General features: G+C 51.8%; 1 protein-coding gene across 3 annotated transcripts in view; it reads right to left on the reverse strand.

Moving 5' to 3' along the window:
* The window catches only part of NAV2 (neuron navigator 2), a 396,305-nt gene that overhangs the window by 187,254 nt on the left and 182,619 nt on the right, over nucleotides 1-26,432 (reverse strand). For all 3 annotated transcript variants that reach the window (XM_075545975.1, XM_075545974.1, XM_075545973.1), the window contains one exon: nucleotides 21,929-22,089. In XM_075545975.1, the coding sequence (XP_075402090.1) occupies nucleotides 21,929-22,089 (161 nt within the window). The remainder of the gene's footprint in view (nucleotides 1-21,928; nucleotides 22,090-26,432) is intronic.

Here is a 26,432-nt window from a genome sequence, read left to right on the forward strand (position 1 = left end):
TGATCTATATCCTTGGTTCATGATCAGAAAGAATTCAACAAAGGCTTAATCGATTTAGGGATCCTGCAAATGGATTTTGGGCTGTCACTACAATCTAGAGCCGTGGTTCTCAACCTTCCAAATGCCACTATCCTTTAATGCAGCTCCTCATATGTGGTGACCTCCCAACCATAACATTATTTTTGTTGCTACTTCGTCACTGTAGTTTTGCTACTGTTAGGAATTGGGCCACCCCTGGGAAAGGGTCGTTCGACCCCCAAAGGGGTGGAGATCCATAGGTTGAGAATTGCTGATCTATAGTCTTCTGCACACTGGGGTGCTCAGAATTTAAGCTCTAATATGATTACAGTCAATGAAAGTCAATTTCTCCTTAATAAAATGTAGATAAATTATTTCAGTGGGATTCATGCGTTTTTTTCAGCCTCCCTGAAAATTAAGCTCCTTAAGTGAGGTGAGCTTTCCGATTCATTCTGAAACCAAAGTGGCTAATATAAAGAACCCCAAAGAATCCACTATCATCACATCAACTCCAAGTGACCCTGTGAGATGGAGTAGTAGTGTCCCAAAGGACTTCCACAGCTGCACATCTTTATGGAAACAAACTGCCTCGTCTTCCTGCTGTGGGGCTGTTGGTGGGTTTGAACTGCCAACCATTAGCAGCCAAATGCTTCACCACTGAGTCATGAAGTTTCTTTGGGCTAATATAAAGTCTGCTTAAAAACCATAAAAAAATCCATGAAATTTGAACATAGGTTTATTCTGAACATTCATTTCACAGGCCATTGTGATTCTAGAAAGAGCAAATGTCCTGAAGCATGGAGGTGCCTGAGGCTGATCAGAGCAGGGCAGAGAGGATCACGCCCAGCCCACCACAGCTGGCTGATCTGCAGGACTGCGTGAACCAGCCCTCCTCCTCCTCAGTGGGCTCAGCTGCCCTCCAGGCACAGGATGGTTTGTGGGCCCCACCTTAGACATACCTTTTGAAATTGAAATTTAGCAAGCTCACTTTCAAAGGGAGAGGGAGGAAGTGCAACTTGGGTGAGAGAGAAAGAGAAAGCCTACTAATGGTGTATTGTTTTTGGTCACGATTTCTTTCAAGTGGATATTTGGTTTCACTAGTGAGAAAATCCCCCATCCAGAACAAGAAGACAGCTATCCATTTCTCACATAGACAAGTCCAACACCCACAAGGCGCACCAAATGCACGCCCTGGGCTGGGGACTGCAAAGCTGTGCACCCACTTGGAGTTATAATAGATTATTAACCAAGTGGCCAGCGACCCAACTTTAGGAATGAAGGAATGTGGGGGGGGAAACAATGTGGTTTCCACAGCTGGCACCAGGGCTCGTTTTAGAGAGTTTCCTTTGTGTAGAAAATACCTCGGATAGGCGGTGCAAGTGTGGAAAAGGAGGCTGGGGGGTCCCGTCTGGAAGCAAACCAGTCAACGCAGAGATAACTACTTCACAGAGGAAATCAGGCAAGAAGATGGGGTGGGAGGCACAGTTGCACAAATGGCCACAGTAGGAGGCTGTGCTGTTGTACAAAGGGTGGCAATGAGTCACAACCAACAACACTGAACAACAGAAAAGACTCACTGCCACAGGCTGATCCTGACTCCGATTGACCCTACAGGGCTAAGTGGACCTGGCTTTCCGAGACTGTGAATCTGTAAGGGATTAGAAAGCCACATCTTTCTCCTCTGAAAAGGCTGGTGGTTCTGAACAGCGGACCATGTGGGTGAGAAGTCCAATCAGGGCTCTTGTAACAGTGACAGGAGGGGGGAGTCTTCACAATACAACTAAAGGGGGCCCCTGGGAAGTTCCCAGAGGCAGGGGAGCTGAACAGCTAAAGAACAGGCAAAGCCAAACTTCAGGTCTATGCTGCCTGACAGCAGCGGGTGAGCCTCTGTGTTCCCGCACTGCCAGGAAAAGTCGGCTACACCCCAGCCTGGATGCCACCCTTGGGGAGAACGAATTGGGGCAGTTCCTGTGGGTCCCTCCAGAGAAGGGCAATGCACAAGGATGGTGAGATACACGAGTTGGAAACTACAATACTTTCACAAAATGAAACAAGGGACAAACAGTGACCAAGAGTAATGTAACCCTGTGTCTACCCCAGCAACACAGAACACCTCCAGAACAATTAGGAAAGGCATTGGGTCTTCCTCTTTGGAGTCTGCTTAATTTAAATCCCAAAGGGTCAGGGCAGTAGTCTCCTGGTAAATATTTTACAACCAACGTTCTCAAAAAGGCCTTTCTGAAGAAAAAGGCCCTAATTGGCAGTGTTGCTGGAGCTGTTCTGTGAGCATTGGACTGCCCACCTGGGGAGAAAGATGAGGTTATCTGTTCCTTTCAAGGTTTACAGCCTCCTCGACGTTGGACAGGGTCCCTGTGAGGCTGAGGGTTTATGTCAACTAGGCTTGTGTGGTGGGGTGGAGGCCAACCTATCAATCAGGTCACAGCCTGGGGACACCTCCTTGAGGGTGTGACCTTTTGCATACAGGAAGGTGCTGAGCAGAGCTGAGTTGAGCTCTCTCTTGCCCTTTAGCCTTCTACTGGCTCTGGTCTGGCATGTGGATCTCCTGTTGTGTTGCTTACTGATCCCAGGAGCCGTCAACAGATTCATTGGACCAACCTCGGATTCATTTACCTCTGCACCCACCAGCATGTGGCCCTCCAGCTCTGAAGTCCTACTTCCTGTTCTTCAGCTTCCACCGCTACATGAGTCAAGAGAAGCCCCCAACTTATATCTGACTTGACTCACAAACTTGACCCACACTGGACTTTACAGCTACAACTCTGTGCGCCATTTCCTGATAGAACTCTCTTCTAAACCATCCGTCCTAAAGCATGCGTCCTTGGCTTTGCTTCTCTAGAGAACCCCACCTAACACAGTCACTAGACGTAGGAACTGACTTGATGCACTGGATCCTCATGGTACATGGACAAGAGGAGGTTGAAGTAGCCACGCACTTCAGTTGACTTTGATCCACAACCAATGCCCATGGAACAAGCTGTCGGGAAATTAAATGATGTATCGCATTGTACAGATCTCCTTGTGCTAAAAAAAAAAAAAAGAAGCAAAGATGTCACTTGGAAGACGAAAGCGTGCCTGTCACAACCAGAGTATTTTCAATGTCTTCATCTGCACACATGCTCACACTGGACGAGGAACAAGGAAGATCAAAGAATTGATGCTTGAATGACGGTGATGAGACTCAAAGACACGCTGGGCTGCCCAGTAGAAGCAACAGCCCTGGGTCGGAAGACGCGCCTACAGCCAGAATGCTCCTTAGAAGGAAGGCTGGCGAGACTCGGTTTCTGGCACCTGGGTGGGAGGACCGGGAGGACACCATGCTTGCTAGAGGGTCAGAAAAGAGGACAGCCCTCCGGGACATCTACTGACTTGGGGCAGCAACAATGGACTCTGGACCAAGGCTGACCTTTAGTTACTAGTAAGTACATAATAGGCTTTCAAAACTCCTCAAAAATTTTTTTTTAAAGGCAACAAACCTGCTGGAGAATTTGTAGAAGCCAGCTCCAATGAAATGAGCAGGGGGAGCCCACAGCTGACACGAGGCCTTGTCTTGGCTTTGACAAGTGAGAAAAGCTTGTCTTGGCTTTGACAAGTGAGAACAGGGCAGGTACCGAGGTGGTCACCCGTCAGGTAACCATCATGTGACCGCAGCGTGCTGAGCCGGAAGGAAGCCCCGTGGTCAAGTGTATGACCTTGCCTTTGAAAGACCGTGCCTGGCACCCAGTAAGGAACTCTGGGAAACTGTGGGATAAGCACCGTCTGCTAAAGCTGGGGTCAGTGGTTCAACCCACTGCTTGCGTCAAAGGAGAAAGACAAGGCTGTCTGCACCCATATGGTGCCACTAGACATTGGAACTGACCATTGGTTGTGGGATTCTCTTTGGGGCTTGAGAGCTGTGAGCGTATTGCCCAGAGGTCATTCACTGCATGAGTTAAGAGCAGGGCTGGGGCTGCCAACCTGACCTGCTTAGGGCACAGTACTGGAGCTGGGCAGGGCACACACAGGCAGCACTGGGTAGGTTTACACTTTCCTAGCTCAGAGTGGAGAATGGCAACCTCTCTCTGTAGCTTCGAAGGAGTGGCTCCACCAGGGTTTTGGGTGAGCTAACAAAGCTGACCGGAGAGGCGAAACCTAACCCAGAGTGGCCAGCAGCAAGGGCCAGAGTAGAGAGGCTTCCTCCCTCAGGGTGATTCCCAAGGCAGTGGGTGGGAGCAAGCGGGCTCAGCAGGACTGTGAAGGATCCCCGGCTCCTGTCTGAGTCAGCAGGAAATAGGAAGGGCAGAGAGAGAGGCCCTTTGATGCTCTTATTAAATCTCCAAACACAAATACACAAAACATCCCGGGCAGTACCTCCGTCTCTGTGAAACGAGGATCCAATTGGGCATCTGCGGTGTTTCTCAACCGATTTCAGGCCTGGTGCCGTTCCAACCAACAGGGCAGGGTGATTCAAACCTGCTGTTCATACAAGTGCAGTACAGAAAAATGCCAACTATTCGGCAGCTGTCCGGCCGGGATCCTGGAGGGGCTGCTGCCCTGACGATGCTGGTGCCCAGGGACAAGCCCGACTTCCAGAGAGGAAGCTAAACCAAATAAACCCGAAGGGGATCAGCAGCCAGGAATGCCGGGCTGCCCGGGACAACTTCGATTACAACCCCGGCCCTGGCCGCTGGCCACTCTGCACTAACAGCCCCAGCTTCGTCTGGTTTCCTTCGGGAGCCCTCTTGGAAGGGAGCCCCGTAAGCAAACACACTGGGCAGCGGGGGCCACAGGAAGGGCACTCACAGGCTGGACCCCAGGTGAGTCACGCCAGGACTGAGAAGTAACAGGTTCACAGGGACATGTGCCCAGGAGTGAGGCGCCGATCCCACCAAAAGCGATGGGATGATCGCCATAGAGGTGCTGCATGACGAAGAACCCTTAAAGATGCGTTCATTCAAGCCACCACCAACATGCATGCATCAGTAGCTGTCAAGTTGATACCGACTCATGACGACTTCCAGTTTTCTTTCTTTCGTTTTAAACCTCTGAGTGAGAATGAGGTAACGGGTTAGAGAGAGGGTCATGGGTTTACATTCAACAAGCCACACACAATCGCTTCAACGCATCCAGTGCAATCCCCTCAGTGTCCCACCCCTCAACCCCCTCACTCCCTGTGCTTCCCGTTTCCATTATCCTTCCCGCCTACCCCTCGAGACTCTGTCCTTGGGTGAAAGCTGCCATCGATGTTCAAATGGGTGAATCATCTCACGCAGAGGGGAGCTCCGTCCCAGACCCGAAGGGGAAGGGCCACAGTCTTGGGGTCCTACCAGTGGGCCTGGTCTCAGTGGGGTCCTACCAGTGAGCCTGGTCTCTTTCATTGATTCCCGAGTTCCGCTTCATGTGAAGCAGATCACCAGACCTTACTGCTGAGGTCAGGCTGGGTGGACTTGGAGCTAAGTCTAGTCTAGGAGCTCTTTGCAGCCCCCCGGGTGAATGTCCCCGTGGCTGCAGGTTCTGGGGACACCCCCCCCACCCCGGTGATGACCAGCTGCATGGGGTGCAGGGTACAGCTACAGCATCCGCCAGTGCTGCTTTCACACTGCTGTTACGCTCTTTCACTTAATGAACACGGCCCTCAGAAGCCCAGATGTGGGTCAGGGGAAGGCACACCTTTGCTCAAAGCTGCGGGTGTGGGAGCGCAGAGCCGCCTGCTTCAAGAGACGCAGAAACACACACGAGTCACTTCCTTATTGCACATGCTCTGCAGACTGGGAGGCAAAAGAACGTCCCCCCACCCCGGGTGCAAACTCCATGTTGACTCTTCCCCAAACCTTATCCCGGGCTCAGCTTGCTTTTGACCGCTCGCTGATCTTGATTTGACGAGATAAAGGAGCAAACAGACATTTCGCTGAATTACAGACCAGGACGTCAGGGGCAGCAGAAGTGACTCCCTCACGATCTGACCCAGCAGAGGTCAAGGGTGCAATCCCTGCACCCCATCCTCTCTACCGGTTCGCCATCACCGCGGTGGCTGTGGAGCTGACCACAGATTCGGCCACCGCCAAGCACAGCCTTAACCAGGCCTTATCCCGAGACTTCATCACCACAGACCTCCGTTATTCTCCCGTGTCCATGGAGGAGCCTGCTAAATCGTGGCATGGGCTCCCTTTGATGGAAGCCCGCCCAGTGAACAAAGCTTCGGGGGCTTTGACCATCTCCCTGCCCCAGCTGGGCACCTCACGATGTGGTAGGAAGTGGGTTCTGTCTCGAGAGGCCTGTGTGGGTTTATCCACGGCCAAGGTCATTCTGGAACTGACTGAGGGTCCTCAGAGTGAGGGGGACATGGCAACACTAAACAGACTCAGGCAGCCTGGATTATAATCCCATTTCCTCCACCGTCTCCTCCATTCTCTTAACAAGGATTTACTGAACACGACAGGCGGATCCTTGCCCTCCCAGAACTGTGAGTCTAGCCCTGATTTACCGAGCAAAGCTGAACAAGTCATTCACCTGCTTCACACACACACACGTCCCTGGCCCCCACCCTTCTTTGAAATTTAGCAGAATTCTAGTTGAAATCACAGCTCTGGCCCTCGTTAGCCAAATGACGTGGTGGCTTATTTAACCACCCGAGCCTCAGTTCCTTCATCTGTAAAATGGAGGCATACGACTGCCATCGGGGGTTGGTCATGCGGAGGTTCCCATGGGATCATCTGCATGCAAAGTGCCTATGGCACCTCTAGGCACTAGAACCCAGAAGCTTAGGGGTGTACCCCACCCAGCAGTACCACGGGACAAAGGCCTGGCAACCTGCTCCCACTAAGATTACCACCGAGGGAACCCAGGGAGGTCGTTCTTCTGGATCACGCATGGGGACGTCAGGCGCTGGAATTGGCAATGATTTTGTTTCCTTTCTCCCCAGAATAGTTTGTCTTCATTGTTATTGTTTTATCACGTAGTATTAATTTTACTCATAGCCCATCATCGCAACTATACTGTAAGAAACAAACTCCCTGGGGGACAGACAGCAGAGAAGTGGGTGAAGGGAAACGCCGGATGGGGCAAGATATGACAAAATAATAATCGATGAATTGTCAAGGTTCTCATGAGGGAGGGGGGGAGCGGGGAGGGAGGGAAAAAAAAAAAGAGGACCTGATGCAAAGGGCTTAAGTGGAGAGCAAATGCTATGAGAATGATTGGGGCAGGGAATGTGCAGATGTGCTTTATACAATTGATGTATGTATACGTATGGATTGTGATGAGTTGTATGAGCCCCTAATAAAATGTTTAAAAAATAAAGAAACAAACTCATAGCTATCACGCTGATTCTGACTCACAGTGACCCCATCGGGCAGGGTAGAACTACCTTTGTGAGTTTCACAGATGTTAACTCTTTACAGGAGTAGAAAGCCTGGTTTTTCTCCCGTGGAGCGGCTGGTGGGTTCAAACTGCTGACCTAACCATCAGCAGCCCACTGCACAGTCCCTGTGCACAAGGCACCTTTATTAAACGTAGACCCTAAAAGGCATGCGACAGGCCTTCACATGGTACGCCACGTTGCTCCATAAAGCTTGCTAAAAACAGTGATGAGAGCGAGGAGGAAGACGATGAACTCGGCTCTGAGCAGGACTTGGTCTTGCCAAAAGCCCATCTGGAAAGTGGGTGAAGGAAAGGATGAGCCCAAGGTTGCCCCCGAAGAAATGTGACTCCAGCAAGATTCCACAGGAAAACCCAAGACATTGGACCACCAGGAGACCCCTCCTTCCCCGCCGGGGAGCTCTTTCTCCGCATTAGACTGATTAGCTGACATCTGACAGTTACAGTCTGTTTTTTCATCTGGATCAAAGGCTGAGAGATAAACGTCTCAGCCATTACTCTAAATTCCCGGACAAGCAAAGTACCCAAAGCCCTCTCTCCCGTGGTTCTGGAGGGAAGGTCTAGCAGGGCAGGCTGAAACCTGCCTCAAAACGGCTTTCTCCTGGGGCCTCCTGGACTGAGGCTCCCAGTGCAGGCAGTGTACCCCACACCCCAGGGGGGCCATCCCACCGGAACTGGAGCAAGGTCAATGAGAAACAGGAAAGCAGTACCAGACATGTGTTTCCTGCCAACCCTGGAGAAAAAGTTCTTGGATCCCCTTCTTGGCAGCCTGACCCACCTGCCTCCCAGCTGTGTTATCACAGACCCAGGCGCTCGGCCGGCCCGCCTTTGGGTGCCAACACCAACAGAGCTCTCCGATGTGATGCTGCAATAATGGCAATGGCCTTGTTTGATCAAATGGAAACCGAGGCTGGGGCAGTGGTAGTGTAATGGTTATATGTTGGGCTGCTACCAAGGTCAGCAGTTTGAAACCACTAGCCGCTCCTCAGAAGGAAGAACAGGTTTGCCACTCCCGTAAAGAGGTCCAGTTTCAGAAACCCCCAGGGGCATGATGCCTGGTCGTATAGAATGACTATGAGTCGGCATTGACCCAATGGCAGGGGTTTGTTTTTACCTTCATTCCCCTCCTCCGTGCTCTCGTCTCGCCCCACCCCTCAGCCCTAGACAACCAGTACTCTATATTCTGTCTACTCTGGGCATTGCATATACATACATAGTTTTTGGTGGGCGCACTAGCCATTTTAAAGTGGCAGACTCCCTGATTCTTCATTTTACTATTATCCAGAGCTGCGCTACCAAACATTGCGTGCTCTGGTCATGTGGGGCCTAAGTTCTGCAACAGTGAACACACTAAAAACCTGGTTCCTCATGCCACCAGTCACATCGTGGCTCCATAGCCACATGGGGTCAGCGGCCACCATATAGGGCAATGCAGTGCAGATAATTTCCACCACTGCACGGGGTTCTCGTGCACAGTGCTGCCCCAGAGGATGCCAAGGCCACAGGCGATTAAATAGAGAATAGCTCTCTAGCAGACGGCTGCTCCACTTGGTGTTGGGAATTACCTACAGCAGATGGAGAGCGGGGGACAGGAAGAACGCAAAGGAAAGGTAGGCGAGGGGAACGAACAAGTGAGCCAAGAGTAAGAGCCAACACTACCTCGTCCCCTTTCCCACTCCAGTGCCCAGAGAGCTCCCTGGGCCTCACCCGGACCTGCAAAGCTCCCCTCTAGCTCAGTCATCCAAAAGGCAGATATACCAAAGCCTGTGGAAGCACTTCAAGTAAGCCAGCCTCCACCTCAGCTGTCTGATGTTTTCTGGGGCATTTTTTGCCAGAGGTGGTATGAGAGGCTCCTTAATGAGAGTGAGTATTCTGCTCAGCTTCTGGTCGTGGTGGTGGTCAGGACATGGCCACCGGTGCCCATCATCACCCGAAAACCAGAAACCTGGCATGGGGTACCCTCCAACAGAAGGCACCGCAGAGAAGGTGGCTCTTGGGCTCAGCCGTTGGGCTGTTCCTTAGTCCAACTATAGCGTCTTTCCTCTAATCTGTCCAAAGACACTTTGGTCACCAGCTCCAGGGAGCGGGACAGGAAGTAATTTCAAGCTGCGGGCCTGGGTCTGGAGGCATTAAGATGATCAGAGACCCAGACTGAAAGATGATGTAAAAAAATCAAAGGGAATAGAATAAAGATTACATGTCGAGCGGGGAGGGGGCAGCCTCTTACTAAACCAAGAATCCTTTGTCCTGAAACACTGGAAACATCATCAATTAGGCCTTTTTCAAGTGGTCTGAGAGGGTGGAATGGAGGTGGCTAATTTCCTTTTGTTCTCAAATGTTGAAAGAGAAGGCCTGCTTCTATCTACTTCAGCAGCCAATTTGTAAAACGAAATCACAACCTCACAAGAGCTTCTTCCTTCAACGTGTTTGCTTGTCTAAATCGATACCTTTGTCTCAACTTACCATTCCTTCATGAATGGAGGTAGTGGTGCGGGGGATCAATAGGTTACATTTCTAAGATAGCAGAAGCATGCGATAACCAGGTAAATATTTACAAGTGTTCATTTGCTAGAAACTGGGAAGGTCATTCTCCATCCTTGGGTTTTGGTACCAGGGCTTTCAAAAGCCGCTTCACTGTGTATGACCCAAGAGTGAGGGGACACACCAGGAGAGGCGGTTCTGGGGGTGCTTCGGACCTCGGATGAATGAAGGCAACAGGCTGGGAGAGGGACTGGCCTCTGTGGGTCTCAGTTCGGCAGCTCTGGCTACTTTCTCTCTGGCCACAGTCGCTGGATTTCTGGTACACTAATTCACGGCACAATGTTGTTCATCTCACCTTCTGCAGTTATGCTACGGTTATTTCCATTTTAGAGCGGAGGGAATTGAAGTTCAGAGACATTACAAAAGCGACCAAAGTCACAAAGGCATCGAGTGGAGTTGCTGGGACCAGACACCCTGTGTCCTGAACTTAAGCCCAGCATTCGGATCATCTGCAGCCCACGACCGTGTTGGTCAGTTGGTATGCGAAAGAGAAAGCAGGAAAGCATGGGTCTGTTGAAAACCCAGCATCTCAAGTGCCTAAGAATGGGCCTGAAGGATAGCCAGGTTAGTTTCATAGGTAGCGTGTATCGTCTTATCAGGGTCAAGGTGGGCCTCATAAAGCCAGCGGGGCTCTTGTCCACTTGCTGAACTGCTAGGCATCTACTTCCCTTAGGCCCGGGATGCTTCAGTGGCCTACCCCACGAAGAGCTCTCAGAGTGACATCCCCCCGTGGGGACTGCCAGTACATTTCATCAGGTATGTCTGTGCTCTGAGAAGTCTCCTTCTCGTACGACTGAAGGCAAAGGGAGCGGTCGTCGTGAGGCGTGAAAGCCACCCGTCAATACTGGCATTGTGGGTTTTGCTCATTCCTGTGGGAGACTGGCGGCCGAACAGCAGCATCCCCGCCCCTCCCAGCATCACGGGTGCTTTGCAAGGTGACTTGGCAGTTCTCCCCTCAATCTCAACAGATGGTGCCAGGTTCCCAGCCTCCTGGTAAAGCTGGGCAGCCTTCTCACTTGGTTTGGCCAACAGAAAGAAGCAGAAGGGAGCTGGGGGGCTCTTTCAAAGCTAGGGCTCGAGGGGCCTTGCACATCCAACTCAGTCTTAGAAACCATCTGCTCCGACAGAACAAGACTGGACTGGCCTGCTGCTGGATGGAAGGCAGCTGGGCTGTCTCCACTGAGGCCAGCCAGCATCTCGTCACTCGGCAGCTGACCTCAGAGGCATGAGGGGCCTAGCCAAGACCACCCGAGCCTAGCACACATTGGAACTGCCCAGTCAACTCACAGGGTTGGGAGCAATGCGAGGTGGCTGTTTTCACTATTTTCCAGGCAGTACTGTTTTAGGGACATATTTTTTTTGGGGGGGGGGGCGGGGGAAAGAATCCCTCTTTTTGATAGTAGGAGTTGAGACTGAAATGGCTCAGAACTGGGTAAAGTGAGCTCACACATACTCACCTGGTCTTTGTGGGCTCACAACCCGATGGACTTAGTACAAGGTAAAGTATCCCTGGCCTGCAAGCTGGTCTATCATGAAAGGGTCACGGAGGAACAGACAGACAGAATGAAAGTGTGGAGTGCATTTAACTCCTGGGGAATGTCTGGCCCTGCCCAAAGGCTGCATAAGACCTGCAGCAGCAGCATCACCGGTGAACATCACAGACCTCACCCAAGGAAAAGGACCAGATCCAACCATCGCAAGAGTCGGTCGGTTAATTAAAAGGTTGGTCACATATATACTTTTTAAGTTGATCGTGTGGTATGGCCAGCTAACGATGCTATAAATATTAGGCCCTTGGCAGGGAAAAAAAAAAGTTCCCCCACTCCCGAAGTAAATCTCTAAAAAAGAGGGCCCACTTTCTTCCCTAAAAGGCCTAAATAAATCCTCACGTCTATCCCTGGTTTTCCTTACGTCATGCTGCCCCCTACAGCAAGCAGATGAAACAGAATGCCCGTGAACTTCCACGTAATTACTGTCTGAAGACATTGTGTGGGACTCTAGAAGGCAGAAGAATGAATCCAAGTGTCAGGTGGTCAGGACCATTCCTGGGGAGCGGCTCACTGAGGCTCCCGTGTCTTCTCTGAGGCAGGGATCCTTGCCTGGCAGCTTCTTGGATACCGCTGAAGCTGAAGTGAGGTTTCAGCTAGTTAAAGGTGGAATCCTTCCCACGTGTGAACGGAGTCAAAGCAGCCGGCAGAAACCGCACGCAAGCCATGTGTGCACAAAATGCAGCTTTCGTCCCGCCCAGAAACCAATCCTCAAGTGTGAGGAGCTCCATCAGGGGGTGGGGGTGGGGGGGTGTATGGTTTTTTTGCATGAGTGAATACCTTTCAAGGGATCTGTCAGTTGATGAGGCTTTGGGAATCTTGATAAGCCATGGGGAATGCATGAGACATGCCCCAGGAGAAGGCGGCCTTCCAAGAAGCCCTTGGAATCACAGCAACCTAGAGCAGTGGCCAACTTTGCTCTGTGTCTGGGCTCAGTGACTCATCGCAAGGGCCTCGGACAATCCCTGTGCCAACTGACCTGCCAATGTAAGACGCCCCACCTAGAACTCACTCTGGGGCGTGACAAACTCGTCTCTGCCAGAATGGATACCTTGAGGCTGGGGAACTCACTGCTCCTAAGGAAGCCCACGCCATTCGAAGAGAAAAGGCGGAAGGCTTCGGCTTTATTTTGTTGTATGAGAATGATATCGACATACATGGAAAGAGAGAGAGGCAAAGCTTGCCTCCCTGTAATTCAGTTCCTCTCTGTGGTCACAGAGGGAAGACACAAGCTGGCTTGAGAAACAGGCTTTGAGTTCTAAAAAGGAATGGTCTCTTCTCCATAAAAATCCTTTCCAAAACATGCCCCGTCTCCGTGTCCTGTGAGAGACGGGGTTTTCTGAGCAGAGCGCACCTCAGCAACCCAGCTGAATACCCTCACCACCCGTATTCTCCCTCAAAGTGCCGACGCTTTGCCCGTGGGGCATCGAGGCCATGTATTTATGTTTTGCCTTCTATCTGTGTTTCTATCAGACGAACTTTGAGGGCAGACGCCTCTGTGAGTGTTCTCACCTCTGAGTATGTGGGGCCCAGCAGGGTGCCCGACACCCAGGGGACACTCTTCCCAGGTGCCCAACGAAAGATGGATGATGAAGAAAGGAGGGGTCATCCGGTCCAGGCCGGGTAGCCCGGTTTGAAACTACCTACCCCTTATGATGGACAGGACAATAGACTTGACTTGCCGCAAAAAAAAAAATCCACCAGTCGCCCGATCTCTTAGGGCAATGCCTGGAAACCACCAGCTGGCGGCTGGCCGAGAGGAGGGGCGGTAGCCCTGGGAAGACCCATTTTAGCTCAGGCAGGCTCTGGGTTCCTCCCACACCAGACACATTTTCTCATTCTAAGCCATATCATGCCCCTTATGGGCGTTTGCATCCCACCCAGAGGCCTTATCCCAAATGGAGGACGCAAATGTGGGGAGGCTCTGTCTGGGAGGAAACAGAAAATGCCAGGCTGGAAACCAGACTCCAGGCGGGACCAGGGGTGTGAGTCTGGGCAGCGGGGGGCAGCAGAGACGCACGGTCCCAGTGCCAGGGGGCCCTTTGCTTCCTATATATTTTAAAACTTCATGTTTTGCAAAGGGATTTCCCCACTCCACTGCACTGCACTGCACGTTTCAGAACACCAATGTGCCTCCATCCACTGGAAAAGGCCAAGGAACCATCGTCGCCTCTGCTTTGGGGAGAACCACCGGACCAGGCCTTCCTTTCCCACCAGCAGCAGCTGTCTGTGGAGAACCTACTAACTGCAGGGAACCTTGCCGACCCCAGGAATCGGTGTGGAATTGCCACTGAGGAAGTGCTGGCAGGCGCTGCTAAGAATACGAACCATGTCCATGGGCGCTGGTACTGTCCACTCTGCAGTCCGACTGCTCGCTCACTCACCCACTCAACCCGACACATGCTTGCCCCTGACAGAATGCACCTGCTGGCAGGAGGCAGGGAAACAGGCATGCAGCCCGTGAGGCTCACTTAAACCCGAGGACACCATATCCTCCGCTGAGACAGGCGGCGGGCATGCATCCGCAGGAAACTTCACCAGGTGTGGGGCTGCGTGACCGGGCACGCCGATGTTGTGCAGGAACCAGCAGCCCGTTGGGCATGAGTCCGACTCACAGCGGCCTCGTGTGTGCTGGGCAGAAGTGGGACCTTTTCAACAGCTGGATTTGGGCAAGCAGACTGTGGTAGTCCCCTAATCTGGCGTCAATTTAAGGATTAAGAGTGTAGGGGTGGAGTCAGTCACTGAGACCTCTGTGTGGGCATGGCCTTCTCCTGAGAATTCTGGGAAATCCGGTACTTCCTCCTTGGAGGCAGAAGACAGCTCTCTCTCTGACACTCCCTGGGAGACATAGCAGCTGACAAGACACACGGACCCACTCTGATGCAGAGACCCCTGGCAGTGCTGAGATGTTTCCAATGCCACAGGATCCAAAGACCTTCTACCCACTGGCCTGTGATCTTCTACATTCGGCTTCATTGCATGTATTTGTGAGTCTGAAGAGGACTTTATAGATTGGTATCAGACATATGGGCTAATATTGGACTTATGGACTTGATCTGAACCAGGCTGGGATGTTTTCTCAATGTTCAATTGCTCTTGCATATAAATCTCTTTCTTAGACACATATGTGTGTTCATGGATTTGTTTCTCTAGTCTACCCAGACTCACACACAGACTGCCAGGCCTTTCTTCAGAGGCACTCCGGGGTGCCCTGGAGCACCCAGCCTTTGAGGTAGCACCGAGTATTTGCACCCGTCGGGGTCCTGGTGTTGCTCTCCTGGACTCTGAGCCGGGTGCCACTCTGGGATCGGGGACTTTGAACGCCGGCCATGTCATGTTCACAGCAGAGTTCATTTCTCTTACCCCAAAGGGCATTTATCTTCTCATGCGAAGGAACACTGTCAAGTACCTAACTCCCAGAAGAAAAATGTTTAGGAAAAACAAACAAACAGAAACGCAGCCATTTAAATGAATGATTAACCTGAGCCCCGATGGCAGATGACACCTGGGAAAAATGACTCCACAAATGTAAACACGGCCCCCACCAATGATCCCTGAAATGAAATTGAATTCATCTGCGTGTGACGTTTTGCACATAGCAGACGGCAGCCAAGGACATACTGACATTCATCACTGGGAGATCGAGTGAGCTCCAACTAGCCATTTTCTATTCATGACAGCGACTCCTCAAACAGGTATTTCATCTTGGCAGTGATGCATTCCGCCCCCCTTTCCTCTGCTCCTTCCCAGGCACGGCCAGGCATGCAGGGGACAGCAGGGTGCACAGCAGACTGGCGCGTGCTCACCAGCTCGGCAGCACGGCCACGCACAGAGGAAAGCCGATGCGGGGATGTCTGCCTTGCTCGTCCCAGCCTTGCACTTGGCAGGAAGGGCTATTGGCTTCCCTTGTGAGAGGGACTGCTACATCTCCTGGTCGGAAGGCTCTTGTGAATTACACGGCAGATCAAGGGGTGGCCAGCAACGCCACGTAAGACAGTCTCTCTCACCTGGATGTTTGACTTTGGTGCGAGGTGCCTGAGGACCCAAAGGAGGCTGGATCCCCGGGTATGCAGCAGAGTTCCTCTCCCCTCTGAGCAGGAGCACCAAGGTGGAGCAGAGTCAGAACCAGATGAGACTCTGACTGGGGCATGGCTAGCCCTTCAGACTCTGTCTGGCCTATGACGTCTTTCTCTCGTGGATCCCCTCTGCTACCGTAGTCATAAAAAGAGCCCTGGGATGCAGCGGTTACATGCTCAGCAGCGACCCGCAAGGTTGGTGATTCAAACTCACCTGGAGGTTCTGAGGAAGAAAGGCCTGGAAACTGGCTTCCATCACAACTACAGGCAGTTCTACTCTGCCAAAGGTGGATGTTGATGGGGATCGGCTCCATAGCCACATCCAGCCATAAGCATGGGCTCTGCCTCCTTTCCTGGACCGTCCCTTGGCTCAGCTGAGACCAGGCAGCCCCGAGACGTTTCTATACCAGTAATAGAGCGGGAAGACCCGCAAGAACGGTTGCATTCCCCGGGCCCCTGGGAGCAGGCAGAGCAGGGCTCTCTTACAGCACTATCTTTACGCCGCACAGCGCCCCAGGACAGCTCCCGCTGGGTCCAGCTGCACTCTGGGAGAGGCCGTGTTGAAGCTGTCCCCTCATTCGTCCTGCTGCGGGCACGTGCAGGCACCAGGTCTCGGAGTGGAGACGTGTCCCCACGTCATTGCTATTTCAGGGAGACGGGTCCTGTTCTGGGACTTTTCTTCTGGCCCGTTAGATGTTGCCAGGGGTCCGTTCACCACAAACGGAAACCCTGGTCCTCAAAACCACACCCCTGCCACTGAGTAGATGGCGACAGGGTCCTAACTGCCCTGTGTGCCTCGGAGACGGCAAAACTCTGTCTTTCTCCCATGTTGCTGCCGGTGGTTCTGAACTTCTGCTGTCACAGTTAACAGCCCAACACGTAGCCACTACGCCACCAGGGTGTGACACGCACACTACGATGATGAGTGGCCTTCAGGGCTGAGGGCATCCCCGCCGGCAAACTTCTGGGGAGAGGGCACTGTGGGAAACAGAAGGATTTCTCCCAAGCTGTCTCCCCCAAATATATGTCCAACATAGCTGCTTGCGAATGACCAGACGCTTGGAGGTCATCAGGAGTAGAGCAGGGGTCATTCTCCCTAAGAGCTATCAGCCATCTAGAGCAAGGAGACACCACTGTTTATCCCACAACAAGTAGGGCCCACTCCCTTCTGATAAGGATAGTAGTTGTCTGTTTCCTTGTAGGAGACCCCAGCGAGGTCAAACCCGCCCAAGGATGACCAAGGTTAGGCTGCCATCCTAAATCTAGGATCCGCCCTTCTTGTCACATGTATACCCCCAATCCCTCCTCTTCCTATTGCGTGTATGTCCCTAGACCACCCCCTCTCATTGCTCTATAACCTATAGCACAGCCCCTTCCTGTGATGTATGTCCTCACCTGTAATTAGGGAGCTTGCATGACTCCAGAGAATATAAAAGCCTGGGCTAGCATTAAAGATTTTCTCTCTCCCTCCACGTGGAGCACCAAGTGGGGCTGAGGTGAGCATGCTACCATGAATTGTATCTGACTCCATTTATTTCAATATTTCTCTTCTTTCTCTCATGCTCTCTGTAATTTTACTATGATCTTTACTTAATATCGCTGTACAGTTGGCGCTGACTGGACCCATAAGGATGTGTTAGGGGCTGGCTTCCCCTGACAGAGCACCACTCTCAGACCTCACTCAAACCACCTGGCTCTGTTTGGTGTCGGCACTCGGATCTTGAGAGAGCCTCTCCCACCGTGTGAATGGCACCTACGGTGACCCAAGGACCATCACGAGGCCAGACCTTCCCAGAAATGTCTACAGGACGATGACAGAAGGTGCGAATTGGGTATTCTCCCAGGGAACCATGGGTGCCGGGCAGGCGGCTGCCAACCCACAGAACGGGGCTAGTAAGGTGGCCTGCTGCGGTCAAGGGCTCACAAAACCTTTTGCTCTTCCTTGTGAGACTCTGGCCTTGGCTTAGCTTCCCGGCTCTGCTCCCTTGGGAACCTGACAAGCCAGAAGGCTAACTATGCTACAGCTAAGAGACATCGCTCCCGTTCAACATGACAAACAGTGGGAAGCAGCAGGCCCAGAAGGTGATGCAGTTGCCTGTCTCTGAGGACTTGCTTTCTCCCTCACTGCTGCCCCCGACAGGACTCTCCTCCGGCCACAGGTCTGATGCCACTTCCCAACCATTCCTGGGCCGCTCGCTTCTTTCCTCCTCCGTCCTGCCTGCTCCGGCCCAGCAGCACCTTGTCTGCGTGTCCCCTGAGCTCCAGTTAACAACCCTTCTTTAAATTCAGTGAGGCCTTCCTAGTGCTCAGCATGAGGCGGGCCTTCTAAGCTCTCGGACAAGTACGGGCACATCAGAGCTGATTCCCAGCAAGAGTGATGATCCCCCAGTAAGCACCAGCCACCACTTAAGTTCTCCCGGTCTGGGGAAACGGCCAGGCATGACAGCAGCCCCCTGATGACCAGCAGCCCCCTGATGACCAGGCCTTACGCCCTCTTTACAACACAAGAGGTGCCGCAGGCATCCTCTCAGATGAACACCAGAGGGAGACATCCCTTCCTCCCCTTCCCCCTGTGAAATCAATGCCAACGGCACCACTGCTCTGGAGTCCCCCCTACAGTCTCCCCAGCAAAGCCTGTTCCCTCACCTGTGCAGCATCTCTCTGTTACAGACATGTGTGCATCGTCCCTCCCCCAGTCTGAGCCTGGCAGAGCTGTGTCTCAGCCCAGGTCCCTGCAACCTGCCCCATGCCGGCCACCCAGCAGGGGCTCCCTGACTGATGATGAAAGACCACTGAACTAAGGCCTTCTAGACGAATCTGCCAATTTATGTCAGATTCCAGGTGAATGGCAGGACGTGGGCAGATTCCTCATGGTAATAGCTCCCAATTGGTAACTCAGATAAATAACTCGTGTCACCAACCACAAAGTGACGGGCTGGTTACTCCCTGCCATGGAGTTCATGCCAACTCATAGTGACCCTCTAGACCAGGGTGACACTGCCATGTGGGTTTCTGAGACGATAGTTAGGTGAGTAGAAAGCCCCATCTTCCTCCAACAGAGCACCGAATGTGTTCTAACGGCTGACCTTGCGATCACAGGCCATCGCGTAAACACACGCCCCAGGCTCCTTCACCAGGGCTGCAGACGCTCAAAACCAATGGTTCTGATGATACTCAAGCAGGACCCAGTGCGGACAGCTGCCAAGTTGTCTCCAGCCACGTCTGGCCCTTCTGTTCTTCCCCCAGACATACCTGTAGACCTCCCAAAACAGGTTGTCCACGATCCACTGGTTTTCTTTAGAAGACTTGAAAAGTCATAGGTATAGGTGAGAGTATATGAGTGTTCCTATGCACACCATTAATCTATATATGTGTTCCATGTATATACGTATTTTAAAAGAGAGAGCAAAAGCACCCTGCCTGACAACCTGCCTAACTTAAGGCAAGCTATTTATACTCCCTATATATCCTTTAGGAGCCCTGGTGGCACAGTGGTTATAAGTTGGGTTGCTAACTGCAACGTTAGCAGTTCAAAACCATCAGCTGCTCCATGGGAGAAAGATAGGACTTTCTACTCCTATAAAGAGTTACCTCCTCAGAAACCCACAGGGGTCATTCTACCTTGTCCTATAGGGTCACTACAAGTCGGCATTGACTCGATGGCAGGGAGAGGGGGACACGTCCACTACTTTACTATACAATGCCCAATGGTACGTCCATTACTTTGCTGAAAAAGCAAACAAACCCTGGTAATAATAGTACAGAGGTCCTGGAAGAACGGAACGAGTGGGTGCGTATCACCTTGAACGTGCCTGGAGGAGTGCCTGGCACGTGGTAAGGAGTAAGAAAAACTGATGATAAGCAAATGCATGAAGAACCCTGGGCACATATAACTACATGTAAACAGTAGCTATTCCTGGGAGGTGGGATTATGTAGGATGCTTGCTCCTCCACTTGGATGGATTTCTGTCTTGTCTGAGTATTTTACATTAATTTTGGTAATGAAAATATATCTTCCATATGCACAGAATTCAGCCAACGAATACCCAATGTTTCACATTAACATGATGGAAGACACGTGGGAAGTGGCCTGGGTTTCTGGCAGTCTGAACACATGGTGAGGACGTGAGGGACAGGAGGGAGAGACACCCAACGGGCACAAACACTGCAAAAGACAGACTCTTTTTTCACTCCCCAAACCTGCGGTCCTGCCCTGGAGCCAGCTGGAGTCAGCAGTCCTGTCTCCCGACCAGGGCACCCAAGGCCACCCCTCACACAAACACGGCACGGCCTGACCATTCACACAAGCTGCTTCCAGGCCCTGCGGTGCCTGGCGGCTGGCAGCTGGCAGGAGGGCGAGAATGAGGCCAACAGTGGGTTTGATCACAAGAGTGATTGTGATACATGGAACAGCTAGCAGGTTCTTGTAAAGGCCAAGGCTCTGCTGACCACTCCCTCTGCCACTCACGTGCAGCACTCGTGAGTCTTTAGGAAAACTAATAGGCTGTGTGCTGTACTCAGCACACATTCCCACATTTATTCGGCTTACTGCTGGGTCTCAGGAAGAAACCCAAATCATTCAGCGCCCCCCCCCCCCCCGGAGTGTCTAAATTTTTGTATGATAGCCCCAAATGTAGGATAAAGTGTAGGTATCTGCTTTGGGGCCCTACTACATCATCACAGTGCCCCCCAGGGGGCAGTATTGCTCACTTGGTGAAGCACTGCTCTATAGCAGCGAAGGGGAGGGTCTGACCGGCTGCTGGCCACACAAAGGCCCATGAAATTATCACTTCACGCTGGGCTGCTAACGGAGCTTTGCAGAGTGCTCCTGGGGAGAAAGAGGAGGCTTGCTGCTCTGTCCAGACCTGCAGCCGGCCTTGGAGACTCAAAGGGGCAGTCCTCCTCTCTCCTTTGGGGTCACTATGAGTCAGATCAACTCACCGGCAGTGAGGCTGGTGCATGGTTCACATTGTACATAGCACTTCATAAAGGAGCACGGAGTTAACTGAGAAATGAGTATGATACGTCATTGAGAAACAAGCTCATGATTTTTCCAAAATCAAACTCACTGCCGTCGAGTCGATTCTGACTGACAGCGACCTCACAGAACAGGACAGAACTGCCCCTGTGGGTTTCCGAGATTGTGACTTTTTATGGGACTAGACAGTCTCGTCTTTCTCTCTCGGAGTGGGCTGGTGGTTTTGAACTGTTGACCCTGCAGTTAGCAGCCCAATGTGTAACCACCACTACAGTACCAGGCCTCCTTTCACTTATTGGGCCCTATCTTAAGAGGAATCTTTCAGTGTTTCCCCCCAAAGTACACAGGCTTCCTGTGCTGTAAAACACCCCTGCTGTTATTGCTCCTTTTCTTTCTGGTACGGCCTTTTCAGAGATGTGTGCTAAGCGCAGAAATGTTTTTGTCATTTAGTGGCAGAAAAAAGGGTTTCTCATAGCCTACTGGGACGATTAGATCAATTCCGAGCAGTGTAATTCTTGGGTCAGTGGGTCACAGAAGAAAGTCCGGCCCTGGCTCACAGGAACGTGAAATGGCAGAGCGCCCCAGCATCAGGCTCTGACTCACCCGCCTGGAAGCTGCGGTGAACAGGGCAAGGTGAGGAGATGATGTCAGGGCGGTTGAATCTGGACGAAGGCGCACACATCTGTGAGAGCACAAGCCCTGCTGAGCGGCGGTAGCGATGCTAATGGTGTGTCCCTCCCAGAGCAGAGGCCCTCAAAGCCCAGCACGGCAGCTCACGGATCGGGTCGCCCAAATAGCCTGGTGCCTGCGTGATTCCTGTTCCCTCCTCCTCTCCCTCTCTCTCTCACGTGTAGCAGGCCACCCCACCCGGTGAGCCTTGCAAACTGCAGCAAGAAAGTGAACGATGGCTGGTCCTATGTACGGACACTTGGTCCTGGGATCCAGACTTTTCATCAACCCACAATCCTGGCCTTTGTTCCAAAGGGTGGAAATCCCTAGTTCCCAGGTCCCTTCACCCCCTTCTGAGAGGCAAAATGCTTACCAACCTATACCATGCTTGCCCAAGCGGCTTCCATATTTAAAAACCCACCAAATGAAGAGAGCAGGCTCAACACAGCTTCCTCTTCAAAGCACCCGCGCTCCTGCCTGTCGACCAGGTGTCTCCTGGTTTCCATGGCGGAAGACAAAGCGCTACTCCTGCTGGTAAGTGCTTCCCCCGCATGGCGAATGATCTGCTAACCAAGCTCCCACCAGCCCAGGGCATCTTGGTGATCTAGTCTCATTACCCTATCTATTTACAACCACGTGCCCCGCCCCCACCCCCCAAACCAAACTCACCTAAGGTCTGCTATAAAGGAAGAGCGCTAAAAGGACCCCCCCAAAAGGTCACTCACCTTTCTCATGGTTGCTCGGCGGTGGGGGCGGGGAGGTGACTGGCTTGGACTTGTCGTGGTTGTTAAAGCTCTGGCTGCGTCGGTTGTTGCCAGCGGCTGCTACTCCCCGTGTTTTGGCCTCGCTGCCTGCAGTGGACACCCTCGCGGTAGGACCTGGGAGTCTATATGAAGAAGAAGCAGCAGGGTCATGGATTCAGTCTTGGGAGAACAGCAGTGTCTCAGGAGGGCCTGCCACCACTCAGGGGGGCAAAGAAAGCCCCCAAGAAGACGTGCCAGGCACAGGCTTTGCTGGAACCGCCGTACACACCTCGGCTAGCAACACCACCCACAAAGTCCCACAGCAAACGGTCAACCAGTTTCCTTGGAGCAAAGAGAGAGAGCTTGAAGTCTAAATCTACGAACATGTATAAGGATTAGAAATACACAGATCAACTTTTCTCCTCTGGGATGGGTATTTTTCCATAGAGCCAGATCATGTCATCTGATTATAATGGGGAACCTAAGGGCCCGAGAAGGCTCTAAACTGTTTATTTTGTGTGTGCATTTCTTATACTAGGTACTGTTTGCCAAAACCCAGGAATTTAGGTATAATGAAAAGGATGTACTTCATAATCAAAGGAGACGTGTTAGCATCCAGAACCCCTCAGATCTACAAGGAAAATGCATACGGCCTTGTTGTAAACACATGTCCAGACATATATTTTCCATCAACACTTGACAATCTGTCTTCTTGGGCCTTCTTTAAGACCAGCTTCTCTGCACAGTAGATGTATAAAATCGTGCGTTCATTCTGTAAAATCCACAGAAATCTGTAAGCTGAAGATAAACACACACTTTCCCTTTAAATAAAACACCCCATTTTGGGTGGTTTGGGAAATAAAATCACCAAAGTTCTCTACACATCCAAAGATACGGTCCCTTCCCCAATGAGCTCAGAGAAAAGCTCCCCAAATTGGAAGTGTGGTCCAGGCATTTACTGTTTCCAACAGGCAGGCTGCTCCCAATAATTAAGGCTGAGAGATGAATACGTGATGAAATATTTAGTTAGATCTTTCAGTTAAAAATCCCCTTAGCTGTGTTTATAAGCCAACGAAACCTCAACCGAGTAACGTCAGATCTAGTGATAAGTCTGACTTTTCAACTCATAAAGCTTTCAGAGTTCTCTTCCCATGCAAATCCATAAGCACCAAAGAAGTCCACAGTCTGGAAGCATTTTAGATATAGCAGGCAATCGCTTTAAACTCTCTCGTTGGCTGAGCAAGAAAGATGGTTGTAGCGTAAACAGAGAACATGAGATGGTGTGAGAGGACTGTAAATTTTACACAGTTAAGAAACTGGAACAATTCCCTGACTGGGAGCGAGGAGCGAGGAGAAAGGTTAGTTCTTCCAACATATGGCCAGCCCACCAGAATTCTCCCCTTTGTTAATTTAGCACATCTTCATGGAAGGAGATATTCACCCCATAAAGACAGGCGCAGACTGGGTACAAAACCAGCGGTGCTAGTTGGATATCCACCCAAAAAGAGACAGGCACACGCGGGGGTATGAGATCAGACAGTGCCAGTGTAGCTGGCCAAGGTGGTTCAGCAGCAGGATCTAGCCTGGCACCTGTCTGTGTAAATTGGATCCTAGAAGCTCTCTAAGTCAGTGGGAGCTGAGTTCTTATGTCCAAACATGGAGCTGTGGCAGGTGTACACTGCGGGGACTTGGGGGGGGTCCTCTGAGGTGGACTGAATCAACCCATCCAAATACTGCAATCATCTTAATGCCCACAAACAGGTCTGGAAAAGAATGATGAACTTCTTCCAGCACGATGTCACAGCAATGGTACTAAGTGTTACAGGGTAGCAGAGGCCATGGCATTCTACCCCAGTGGGGGATTCTCAAAGAACAGAGAAGCAAGCAAACGCATGCAACCAGGGAAGCAACAGTGCATACATGCTTTCCACAGTCTCGAGAGCTCCTACTGCTCCGACCCAGTATTGGATGACAATGTCCAGGACAGCCTTTATGAGTGCTCCACGCTCACTGTGTAGGCGAGGGCACGGCAGAACCAGGTGGGAAGGCTGGTCCTCGGTACGGCAGTAGGGTATGGACGGAATACGGACTTTCCCCACATGTGTAACAGCGATCGTTCCGTAGCTTCTCTCACACCCATGTTCCTCCCTTGCAACCTTTTTTTTTTTGGGGGGGGGGATAAAGAATCTAAAGGGATCCTTGTAAATTTGGCATAAACTAGACTTTGTCATAGATGAAACCTGCCATGGTACAAGATAGCAGACCAAAAAAAAAAAAAAAGGGAAATAAATGACTCTCCCAGGAAAAGGACATCATGCTTGGTGAAGCAGAAAGGCCGCAGAAAAGAGAAAGAAGCTTAACAGGAGAGACTGCTGCCACAGTGGCTGCCGCAAGGGGCTCGAAGGTAGTGCTGATGAGGATGGTGCAGGGTGGTGAACACAGGGTCATATGAGTCGGAATCGACTTGATGGCTCCCAACAGCAGCAGTAGCAGGGTAAGGTATCAGAAGAGGAGGACAGAATCATCTAACAAGAGTCAGAGAGCAACAGTTTCAAAGAGCCATGGCAGGCTGCAGCAAGCAGGGCTTTTTAGAGGAGCGAGTATTCCCTCTGGTGGTGGCTGTGGCCCCACTCCTGGAGGCGCTCCTGGTGTCCCGTTGACTAAGACAGTGCTGCATTTCCCCAGAGAAGTCGTGGTCACAGTCTTTTTGAGCACTTTCAATGGGAGCAGCATATCCTTCACAGACTTCAGGGTCAAGGTCAGTTTTCTGGGACGCTGGAGAAGGAGTTCATGAAACCTTGCGGGAAGGTGATGGTAAATGGGGGTGGTGGGAGGGTGGTATATCCTTCCCACCCAAAGTCAGCTCAACTCGAAAGCCAGCGCCCAACACCTCCATCCCCACTGCCAGTACACCCGGTCAGGGCAGCTCCCTTTACTTGACCAAATGGGGAAATTGGGCGGAGGCCAGGTGATTTCTTCCAACTTTCAGAGAGTCTGTGTTGATTCTGAGGCTTAAAACATGGGTTCAGTGTAAAGCTCATTTAAAGTTGTCTAAAGTCAGCCTGTACTCAATTCAAAATCACTGCCATCAAGTCTGTTTTGAGTCACTGACGGCATTACCCCTGTGGACTCTCGAGGCGGTAAATCTTCATGGCAATAGACAGCCGCAGCTTCCTCCAGTAGAATGGCCGGTGGTTTTGAACTGTTGACTTTGCTGTTAGCAGCTCAACGACATACCCCAGGCTCCTAAAGCCCCTCTAACTCGGCGAAATCTTCGACAAAGTCCGCAGAATGAAGGTGTGAGTGGATGAGAAGTCGAGAAAAAGCAAACTGAATCTCCACAGAGAACCAAGACTGGCCTCGGGATGATGGGTGAATCCAGTATCAATTAACCGGGCCTGGATTAATGTAGGATTTCAAAAACAAGACAACGCCCCCCACCACCACCCAAGAACCTGAAACCTCCTGGGGAGGGCACTGAACTGCCCACAAATGGAAGAAGCGGGCCTGAGTCCATTTCATCTAGACCTCGGAGGGCTCGGTGGACAGGCAGGTTACGTACAGATTGGTAAGAGAACACGTAGAACTCAGAAAGAATTCTGTGAAGGGCAATGGTCTCTGAGGCTGGTGGAGGTTCCAGTACCAGGGACCCAGAGCAAAGTTTGGTGTGTGGAAGGGCAACGAGCGCAGAGGGCGAGGAGAAGGCAGAGCATGCATAGGGCGGAAAGGCTGCTGACACCCCGAGCAGCGAGTGCCTGGTCTGCACTGGGATTTTGGGGTGGCAGAGTGGGTGTAAATGAGGCCGAGAAGCCAGCAGGGCTGAGCAGGGAGGACTTTGTATGTCACACTCCCAGTCTTGGACTTTGCCCAGCCCCCTAGTCAAACCCCAAACCAAACCAAACTCCCGGCCATCGGGTCAATGCTGACTCCTAGTATCTTACAGGGCAAGGTAGAACTGCCTGGTGAGTGTCCAAGACCGTAACTCTTCACAGGGAGTAGAAAGTCCTGTCTTGCTCCTGGGTAAAAGCAGCTGGTGGCTTTGATCTGAGGACCCTGTGGATCGCAGCCCAACTGGGAACCACTATACCACCAGGGCTCCTGTGCCCTCTAGCGAAACACAAAACCAAACCAGCAACCCAACCCAACCCACTGCCGTGGAGTCCAGGCTGACTCAAGCGACAACCCCCCCCCACCCCACAACGGGTTTCCGAGCCGGTAACTGCGGACGGGAGCAGAAAGCCTGGGCTTTCTCCCTCGCCCCCTAGCAAGGAGGCATTAATTCGGGAAGCTGAGAGTGAGCTGCCTGTGGAAAGCAGAGGCTCTTCTGGTTGACCAGTGGCACAGACCCGAAGCCTCTGGCTAACAGTTTGAAATTAATTACTGTGAGCATCCCTGGGTACCTTGGGCCCTCCGATCCAAGCCCAGCCTGGCAGCACAGACTGGCCTTCGCTTCAGAATCCCTGTTTGCTGAAGAGTGGGCTCCTGT

The sequence above is a fragment of the Tenrec ecaudatus genome, chromosome 4 (assembly GCF_050624435.1).
Source record: "Tenrec ecaudatus isolate mTenEca1 chromosome 4, mTenEca1.hap1, whole genome shotgun sequence".
In the NCBI taxonomy this organism is placed as follows: domain Eukaryota; kingdom Metazoa; phylum Chordata; class Mammalia; order Afrosoricida; family Tenrecidae; genus Tenrec; species Tenrec ecaudatus.